General features: G+C 34.5%; 1 protein-coding gene across 3 annotated transcripts; it reads right to left on the bottom strand.

The window, feature by feature from the left end:
- Positions 1-269: 269 nt before the first annotated feature.
- LOC147381588 (protein N-terminal asparagine amidohydrolase-like) lies at positions 270-10,119 on the bottom strand. Of its 3 annotated transcripts, XM_086430192.1 has the most exons (9): positions 9,935-10,116; positions 5,919-6,080; positions 4,787-4,851; positions 4,601-4,700; positions 4,455-4,493; positions 4,184-4,375; positions 3,430-3,608; positions 2,934-3,053; positions 270-691 (listed from the first exon to the last, which is right to left on the bottom strand). In XM_086430192.1, exons 1-9 carry the CDS (start codon positions 9,983-9,985, stop codon positions 562-564), a joined length of 1,038 nt encoding a protein of 345 aa, XP_086286318.1. In that variant the 5' UTR covers positions 9,986-10,116; the 3' UTR covers positions 270-561. The 3 variants fall into 3 exon arrangements, with proteins under 3 accessions (XP_086286318.1, XP_086286319.1, XP_086286320.1); XM_086430193.1 differs by lacking the exon at positions 5,919-6,080 and having other exon boundaries at positions 9,935-10,119; XM_086430194.1 differs by lacking the exon at positions 4,184-4,375 and having other exon boundaries at positions 9,935-10,119.
- Positions 10,120-10,631: the final 512 nt, after the last annotated feature.

Below are 10,631 nucleotides of genomic sequence, written 5' to 3' on the forward strand. Positions count from 1 at the left end.
TTCTAGGTTTAAGAAGCTTGTTCCCAACTTCTTTAAAAATTTCGAGGAAATAATGCAATTTATATATTAAATATCAGTTAAAACATATTTTTATTCGGAAAAAAATTGCAAAACAAATAACGATTTCAATGGAACCTTTGCAGAAAAAAAATGTAAGTGCCTTTGGATATTGGAAATCAAGGGAAATAAAATGTATCTCAGAAAATTTTCAGGAAATGTGGAAATTTAGTACCTTTCTTGCAAGCCTTCTATCACTGATACACACCAACTGAACTCGAAAATTAGTATACTACTACAATATGTGACTTTTTTTTATTTATCAAAATAGAAGAAAAAGAGTGTAAAAAAGAAGAAAAATAAATATAAAAGAAACCCCGTGAAAGTTATAAAACACACAAAGAATCCCATCTGAATACAAAATCCGTAAAAGAGGCCCCCAACCAAATCTATATTCAGATTAGACCAAAAGTAGAGCAAACCCAATATAACTTTGCTCCCTACATCACCTTTAGGTATTATGAAGTTGTTATCAGGATAGATTTTAGATAAGAGTAAAAGCAATCACCTTCTTAGGTTACTTGGCACCTTGTCCATCGTCCATGATCCATTGTCTGTCCTTATAAAGATGTGTGGCTTCCTCATGGGAAAGGTTTCTCTCCAATCCGGGTGTTGAATCAAATAATCGAAGATCCTGTAAAGAAGAAAATGAATACTTGATCAAAATTTGTACATGTAATCGATCTTTTTTATTATACTAAAAAACAATGGTCTACAAATCTTCAACTAAAGAAGTAAGGTCAATAATATACATTTAAGAGAGAAGATTTTCTTTTTTAATATTATCAAATATTATCAATTTTTTTTTTCTTTTCTTCTTGAGGTTATTTATATATTCTAAAAGGGGAAGAGCCGGAAAAAAATTGGATTTGGTAGTGTGAGCTGATATGAACACATTTGGAATAACAAAAAAAAATGGTTTTAGTCATAATTGACTAGAGGAACAAGATTCGTTCAGCTGATTCCATATTTGTGCGGTAAGGCATTGATGATGATGATGAAGTGTTTTTTTTCGGATATTTTTATTATTTTTCTCAGGATAATGTCAAATATTATATGATATTTCAATGGAAAAAAACTAACTCTATATTTATATTTCTTAATCTTTTTTTGAGGAAAATATTTAAGTGCACCTAACCCAGATATTGAATAAATCTCAGGTTCCAAAAGACCAAAACTAGGGATCCCTCAATGAATGGTGTTTAAATTTTGTTGGCACTAGCAATCAAGATGTATTATTAACCATCTACCACACATCTCAAACACTGCTAATAGGGCTTAAAACTGTCCGGTTTAAGGCCAGATATGAGTATATCCATATCCGAATTTGTTATTCAGATCCGACTAGTTACAACCATATCTGAACCATATTTTTACCAAACTCATATCCAGATCTGACCCGACCGAATTAATAGTTTGGGTCGGATAATTTTGCACTGTTCAAGGTTATTTCAATAAAAAACACTATAGGCGTATTTGGAAATGGGAGTTGGAGTTGCAACTCCCACCTTAGAATTCAAATTGGTTGTTTGGTTCACCAATTCCATGGAGTTGCAACTCCAAGAAGGTCCTCAACTCCTATTTTTAAAGGAGTTACAACTCACTTATATGGGTGGGATTTCCAACTCTAGGCAAAAATCTTTAATCCCAAAAATCGAATTGACTCACCTGAGTTATTTAGTATCTAAATTATTCAACTCACTTTACATTATTTATGATCTAGATTCCTATTTAAATAATTATTATTTTTTAATAAAATAAGGTGATTAGAATAGTGCCTAAAATGGGTCAGATTTTATCCAAAATTCAAGTGATCCGAATTTAGCGGGTTTGGTCCCTTGGAGTAGATCCAAAGAAAAATATTAGTCGGATATGGGTTGATGTCCCTTAACCCGAGTCGGATCCAACCCTATATCCGCCTTGATCCGGATGATATATTGCTTTGAAAATTATTTTTTTACTTTTCAAAATATATTTTATCTACTGCTTTATTATAACATGAATTCTTAGAAAATAAATAAATTATAATAGTAAAACAGAATAATACAACAAATAAAAAATATATATATAACAAAAAAAAAAAGTTGAATATTTCAAAATTATTCGAACCGAATCAAGTCAATTCAGTCAGGTCGAATATGAATTCAGAGTTAGTGTAATCAATATGGTTCGGAGATGGTTTTTGCTAATAAGATCCAAATTGAATTCGAATACAAATCTAAATATAAAAAAATCAGATTTGAATATGGATGTACTCATATTTGACCCGAAGCCGACCCATTTTGAGCCCTAAATCAAAATATGTTTCATCAAAAAATTAATCATATTTATTTCAGATAATAAATATTTAAATTATCAAGAATAAATTAATTTATCAAAATATATAAAATCAGTTGAATTTTATTGACTATGATAATATTTTTCAAGTAATAGAGGAGCCTGCTGCCAAATACTAAAGGTGTGATTTGAACGCAAAACCTCTTCCTTTATTGAGGGAGGCCTTAGCCACTGTGACTAACACTTGTTGATTGTAAAGAGAATACCCTGAAAAATATATATAACTTACAAAATAATATATCATTCGGATCTAGGAGGATATATGGATGGATAAGCATTCGACTTAAGTCCGACTCGGGTCAAGGGACATCAACCCATATCCAACCCATTTTTTAATTCATATATACTTGAAGGAACCAAACCCACTAAATTCGGATTTGGATCACTCGGATTTTAGATAAAATCCGACCCATTTTAAGTCCTAAGTGTTAACAGCTCATACACTACTCACCCCCACAAACGGGAGTATCAGGTTAAGTCGATCTCACAAGATATCATTTAAGATTGTAGCATTTGATCTGACAAATCAAGCTGCATACCTTCTTTCATTATCAACAAAATCTGGGCCCTCGGCAAGAGGTGAAGTAGAACATCTACGAAGGATTTCTGAATCAGATAGTTTCTGTAGTGAAAGAGCATTATATTTCCAAAGTGGCGTCCTATAACACCAGAAAGAAAAATTAGATTGCATCACTTGTTAGAAAGAAGAAAAAAAATGACCATCAAAGGGTGTCTAAGACTGCACAATTATTTCCAAGTTTCTTTTTTGATATCGTGGGTATCCCCACCTTTGGGAGAGACTAATCCCGCAGTCACATGCACTGCCCCCTCAGAAAGTCCTACGTACAACTGGTTGAATCAAGGGTCAACCCGAACCCTAGAGGGTGGCCCCAAGAAATTTGTAGCTTTGTGGGGTTTCGAACACTTGACCTACTCTTCCTAAGGAGCTTATCAAGGCTCGGCTTGCCACTAGGCCAAGGTTTCTTAAGATATGTTATATTACTAGAAAGTGAAGTTGTGAAGTAACATTTTTACCAAGAACATGCGGCGATCTGAAATTGGTCATTTTGAGTATTGTATGTCTCCATTAATTTTCCTTTCCAATTGGGATCCTCGAAGGAAACAGTCACTCGAATTCTCCTGATTATTTCATCTGGGCATCTCGAACTTCTATCAAAGCTAGCTGGCTTGACGGATCCGGAGCTAGTCTCTACCTAAGGACAGCAAACATGGATCCATATTTAAGAACAGATCTGCTATTGACACCCCAACTTTTACTTATTACACCCCCATTTCTTAAATTATTTATCACACCCCAATTAAAGATTAAAACACAGGGCTTGGCTCAAATTATAATATCAACATTACAAAACATTGTAACAATCATTCAAACAATTTCGGTAGTTGTTTACAGCTATGATTAGGTCTCATATAAAATTCTAAACCCAAAAAATAGAAATAGAGCAAAAGAAAATGAGAGAGCTTCTATGGGCACCCCAACTTTTACGCATTCTCAACCATTCACTTATTTTCTTTATTTCTAATTGGGTGTAAGAAGTAAAAGTTGGGGTGCCAATAGCAACTCTCTTCGAGAAATCTCATTAATGTTTCGACCATAAAAAACAAATTTGAGCAACTATAAATCCCAAAGTTGAACCACAAGTTCCAGATATTGCTCAAGTAACAACTCTCTTAATGAAAGTAATTTCTTCTCTAATACGGAAATTAAAAGCTTAGCATATACTATCGGTACAAGAGAGAAATTTAAAGAGATGCAGCATCAACTTACCAAAAAACCATTAACGATGGGGTATGCATTTCCATCAGAATCTCTTGCAGTATTATGCCCAAGAACAAAGAGCATTCGAATGTGAAAATTTTCTTGGCGGTTCTCCAAAGCTTCAATTATTTTTGAACATAAAGGAAAAGAATGATGGTGTAATTCTTCTTTACTTTCTGATCCATTCATGCCAGTACTATGCTGCAATCAAAATTACTTAAATTCAATTAGTTACATTTTTTGACAAGGAAATACTAGAAAATAAGATATAAGAACAAACTTTGGGTGAGGCATCGTCAAAGCCACCAATTAGATGCACCTGCAGATATAACTTGTTTAGACTTCAAAATATGTGAAATATTCAAAGTAGGAACACAAATCATCAAAGCAGCAACAAATCTTTATTCGAATAAGAAAGAAACAAACGTCAAGCTCAGCATCTGAATAGCGATCAATGACTAATGATAACATCTGATTGAGGCCCACATCAACAACATCTGGAGAATCCATATGGGCAACTGAGGTCCTGTGTTCAAGAGATGCAAATACAAGGACAAAATAATTAGATAATGAAATGTTGAAATCCTTCATATTTATGGTATCAGTTCTTACATTCCAGACTTCGGGTTGCGAATCACAAGGCCCACACAGGTAGTCGCTTCATCTGTGCCAATTAACTTTTAATGTGAAAAAACAAAAGCATGAATATTGTCAGAATAAGAAATGGAAAAAATAAAAATAAATTTCTAGAAGTGAGTGGTATACTGAAACTATGCAACTAAAAGAGATCACACACACACACTCAACATTGTGGACTTGTGGTTAACTTTGTTGCATATCAAAAAGAAAAGTTAAAAAAGGCAATGGATTTGTTCTCTCAATCAAAAATAAGTTGCAGTATGCAACATCAATATATTTTAGTATAACAAATTACAAAAGATATCAACATATACTGAAGTAGTGTGCTTAAGTGTATTTAACTTTTATTTTTCCCAAAGAATGTAAATTCTTCAATTATAAGTAGTTATGTTCCCATATATCAATAATTGGATATGATTTCAGACACTAACATGGTAGCTAGTGATACAGAACGCAGAAGATAAGAGCAAATAAGAAAGGGACCATAATTCAATTAAGACCTTTTTTTTATAATCAAGAACACTGATTGCAAAATGCAATCTAAAGATCAATTAGGGAATCACTCAAGCAAGGATTGTAGATTCATTCATGAATTACACGACTCTAGAGATACGTCTTTCAATCAAGAAAGACACAAAGAAAAAAAAAGGAAAAAAAGAAACTTGAACCTGTACAAAACGTCCCACATGGGGCTTCTTGCATAGGCATTTGTGGTGATGGGTGATCAAGGGAAAAAATAAAAGATGGAGAGTTCCAAATACCCAAGGAATGGTAAAAAAATTTCACCGCAAGGCGGAGGGTAGTAAGGAGTAGTGGGGTATTGTTCTAATGTAAAGGGGTAGGCCAAAAATGGTGGAGGTATTGTTGCAATGTACAGGGTAAGGGCCACAAAAAAAAAACACTTGGGGACTAGATTTAGTGTCATTCTCAACACTAATGGCACATCCTCGTGATTCGGTGCAGCATCAGCTAGGAGATTCATAATACGTTGTGGATATGATATATCAAAGCATTAGAAGCCGGTATCCAGTATTCAGGTTTCTTCTATAAACTAAAACCTATGAAACCTTTATCATGAAAGAAAAAGGAAAGTAGAATAACCTACCTCCACAAGAGCAGGATCAACAGTTGCATATTCTCTCTGGAAAACATAAACATGTCTAATCCGGTCCGAGACTGAGACTTTCCTTTCTGGAATAGCTTTGAATGAATTTGAAGCTGAGACCAGTATGGGGTGTTCCAACAAAGCAACCAAGTTCTCACTTCCCTGATTATAGACACAAGTTTTTCAAAGTTGTTAATTGTTATCTACATTGAATCACTTACAAAAACAAATATTTATATGGTGAGAATAAGATATAAGCCAAAAGAAACTAATTGGTACTTTCCTCAAGAATATTAGTTATATATGGCAAAGCTAATTCCAGAAATAGAAATCCGTATAGATCATAAAGTGCGGTTGGTTGGGATACACAGAGTGGAATGTTTACTTTGCATTGGACTTGCACATGGAGCACCAATTGATAATTCTTTTGCAAGAAATTAGGTCATCAACAATAAGAATTTTGTCCAAAGAGGTAGATGGCAGACCACAGAAAAAATGCCATTGTGGACGAAATATTCAAACCCCAAATAAGATGATTGAAACTTAGATCTCGATGTTGAGTCGAAAACCAAATAGTAGGATCCAACGGTGAACGAGCCATTATCATTATGTTCTTTCAACCTTAGTTGCATATCCTCAAAATGGGGAATTATGGCATATCTTTGATCCAACAATTAAACTAGCAATAGAGTCAAGCTTGTTAACCAACCAAATACGCCAAAAGACTGATCTGTTAGAGGGGGGAGAACTACAAACATAAGAGGGTCACAAGGCCTAACTGGGTATGAGTATGACAAACCTGAGAGTGGAGGAAAATACAACAGGGGTGAACGTGGGTTCAACGGAATTTGAGCCTAAGTCATGGGATCAACGCTCCTCAAGCCTTTACCAACTTAGCTATGTTGGTACTCTCTTGGGTCATAACTTATAATACTACAATCAATGTACAGAAAAATCACATCTCAAGGCCTGTGAGGATTAGACCTAGAGGAGAGGCACAAGGTTGTGCCTAAACGCTTAAGCCTCGGCTAGTTTATAAGAGGCTTACACCTCACCCTGTAGGGGCGTAAGCCTCGAAGCTTGAGGCTTAGGCAAGGCTTAAAAACTTAACTCCACATGTCCTCAAGATAAACTGTTGGATTGGGATCGTGTGTTTTTCTCATGAGTAACCTGAATGAGATGGGGGTTATATGGACCAAAGGACCACATGTCCTTGTGGCAGCCAAAAACATGATCAGGTGCCAAAGGTTTAAATTAATTTTAAAGACTTGATTTCACCATTGGATTTCAATTTTAAATTTGGAAGTTCAACAACCATCCATTTTTGAAGTCTTAGATCTGACCAAAAAAAAAACAGTTTTTATGAATTTTGTTCCAAACCTAATCTAAACCATTAATTGTAGAAGCCTGAGGTATCATTTGGGCCAATGTGGCAATCCATGTCGCCCAAAATTGGACCTCGGTCTAGGCTCTACATGGTCCTTGATCCATGTACCTTTTTCCTTAGATATTCCTAATCTAATTTTTTTCCCACTCTCCTCAAGATAATCCTTTAGCTATCTTCTATGCCAAAAGAACACTAATTAAAATACATTTAAATCACCTTATTCCTCTTATTTAAACTAATAAATCCAAAATATATGGTTGGACAAGCTTCTACAGGAACTTACGACACTTGAGTTATATGAACGCAGGATAAAAACTCCTAGGATTGAAATTGATGTACTCTCAACGCAACCACCCACAATGATTGTCAACATCATTATGTTTGTTAAAAGTATACCTTGCCCAACCATTAGGTTCACCATACGAACCTTGGTCTAACACCAATTTGTTGAAAAAATAGGTGTGAGAATTGATGATAACAATAAAAATAATTGAAAGAAAGAAAACGACAAATTACATGAAGCATAGGCAAACTCTAGTATATATTAGGGGTGCAACTTGGTTTGGTTTGGGGTCACATTGGAACCAAACCAACATAAATCGGTTCCACCAAGTAAGAACTGAAACTGAAATGCCAATATAACTAAACCAAACCGAACTAAGGTATGTTCTAGGGATTGCCAATATTCTATAAGCCTGCTTGGAAGTAACACATTTTAATGAAAAAAAAAAAAAACAAATATTTAATAAACATAATATTTCATATGATAAATCATTAACCTATCTATAAATAATAAAAAAAGTCACCTTAAAAAAATCATTAATCTATGTCCTAACTCGTAAAAAAATTCATAATAAACTAATATATACTTATTTATTACATGAGGGTTTGATTCTCAATTTGGTTCATTTCTGTACAAGTCTTGATCCGAGAACTGGACCAAATTGATCGGTTCTCCATTTTCTTAATCCATAACCAAATCGCAACTTGATCCCAACCGAACCAAACCAACCCAAAGCTATCGGTTTGGGTTGGTTCTTGGTTTGAACTGAACCAAGTTGCACCCTTAGTGTATATATTGTTGCGGAAAACCTCCCTTAGATCGACCAAGATTGATAGACTACGAAGATTCAGAAATAGAGGAAACAAAACACAAGAGATTTATGTGGTTCGGCAAGATTGCCTATGTCCTCGAGCAGCAATGATAATTCGTTATTGATGAAAACTGCGAAAATACAATACAATTTTAGGATTTCTGAACTTGGAATATATATGGCGTCATAGGGAAAAACATGCATTTTCTAATGATGAAAATGCCCCCAAGAAGTTGTACTGATGCCCAAAAAAATTCAATCTTGTCCCTCGAACTTTGTCAGCCCCCACACCCCCAGCTCAAGATAAACCAAAAAATAACTCAAGTTAGGGCCATAAACCAACACACACACACACACACACATATATAGGGTCCCGTTCAGCAACAAACATTTTAGCAAAACATTTTTCAAAACATGGGTTAGAGATTTTGGAATGAGCTGATTTTTGGTGAGGATGATCTCTACGGTGAGGAGACTATCCTCACCAAAAATCAGCCCATTCCAAAACTTCTAGCCCCAGTTTACAAGTTGAAAAATCATGGACCGTCCATTTTTTGTAAATCATTTTTGATGGGGTTAGAAGTTTTGGAATGGGCTGATTTTTGGTGATAATGATTTCCTCACCGTAGAGATCATCCTCACCAAAAATCAGCCCATTCCAAAACCTCTAACCCATGTTTTGAAAAATGTTTTGCCAAAATATTTGTCAAAATGTTTGTTGCTGAACATTTCCCATATATATATATATATATATATATGGACCTCGTTCAAGGGATAGACTCAGAAACTGTATCAAACACTAATTACTTGATTCTGGTAAACAACATAGCACTTTTTGAAAGCCCTATCAAATAAGCTTTTTAATGTTTCAGCTTCTGACAACAGATTCAGGCAGCTGAATCAATCGGGCCTTTAATTTCCTTAGGAATCTCGACTTTAACTTTGTTGTTTTTACTTGTCTCTTTTATTACAAGAATACCCTTTTTCCAATTTTATTTGTTTTCCCTCTTTTACCCCTTTGACCCCATAGAGGGTGCCAATTTTGTAGACAAGGACAAACTCTAATACATATAATAAAACACAACAATTGTCTTCACTCAATGTTGTCAATTTCGCATGCATCTCTAGCAACAATTTCAACTTCAGTGCTTCTCTCCTTCACGTAGTGTATGTTCACACACAATCCCAACCGTGAAAAATACTAAATCCAACTGTCGGGATTTATCTCAACATAAAACCCGATTTAAATTTTTTTTACTCATTTGAGTTGAGATGAGATGAGATGAGATGAGTCGGACGAATCAACTCGATGTTGTGGGTGGCGAAACGATACGAGATGGGAAACCATCTCCTAACACCATGCTTCAAAACGGTTTTGAACTCAAAATTCAAACCTTGAATGGACTGGAGACGAGAAATATTGGGTTTGTTTGGTAACAAAGTCAACATTCAGTCGTGAATATTAGTGCCTAATTTGCTCTGAAAATTAAATATTAATTGACTGTAACCTATGAGAGAGAGAGAGAGAGAAGTACCTGCGATGAGGAGGAAGAAGTGGAAAAATGGGTCCCACCAACGAAGATCATGATTCTTTTGAACGGCTTTGATTGATATAGAAATAGAGTCTTTAGCGACTCGATTTACGCCTTGAAGTACCCCTCTATGGCGCAGGCTTTACCTTCTTGAAGTTGAGAAAAAGAAAGAATATCTTGAATACCTTGAATGCCCTTATTAAACTTCACTTTAAATGACTTAAAAAATGAATAATGCTAGACTGACCTCATTTCACAAAAACAATAAATGCTTTTCACAGGTTTTATTTCGTACACACCTCCATGTTAGTTAGGTATGAATTGAGGTCACAACAACACGACTCCTTCAAAATGACTAATGATAAATTCACGTGTTAAAACGTACACACGCTTAGACATGACAAGTGCATAGGATTATAGATCTTTTTTTTGGTTGTATCAAAAAAAAAAAAAAAAACAAAAAATATCTATGATACTTGTCATGTCAATCATGTATGTTTTAGAGTGTTAATGTATCACAACTCCTTTAAAATAATATGAGAGAAAAAGAAAATTTTAGTAAGAAATGAGTATTATACTTTAATTTAGGATTTTCTTACTAAAAATTAGGGATGACAATCTTAACACAACTCAAAAACATTACAAGATTAATGGAATGGGTTTGAGTTATGCCTAATTGAGTTTGGGTTATAATAATATT

The sequence above is a fragment of the Akebia trifoliata genome, unplaced genomic scaffold (genome assembly GCF_017979445.1).
Source record: "Akebia trifoliata isolate Shusen 1 unplaced genomic scaffold, ASM1797944v1 Contig00341_ERROPOS679206+, whole genome shotgun sequence".
NCBI classification, from domain to species: domain Eukaryota; kingdom Viridiplantae; phylum Streptophyta; class Magnoliopsida; order Ranunculales; family Lardizabalaceae; genus Akebia; species Akebia trifoliata.

What these genes read in the sequence shown, in the direction of transcription:
- LOC147381588 (XM_086430192.1), bottom strand. Translation starts at nt 9,985, where the DNA reads ATGATCTTCGTTGGTGGGACCCATTTTTCCACTTCTTCCTCCTCATCG. An exon ending in CTTCTTCCTCCTCATCGCAG is followed by an intron (nt 6,081 to 9,934) that starts GTACTTCTCTCT and finishes GTCTATAATCAG; the next exon opens with GGAAGTGAGAACTTGGTTGC. An exon ending in TTTGTTGATAATGAAAGAAG is followed by an intron (nt 692 to 2,933) that starts GTATGCAGCTTG and finishes TCTTCTTTACAG; the next exon opens with GATCTTCGATTATTTGATTC.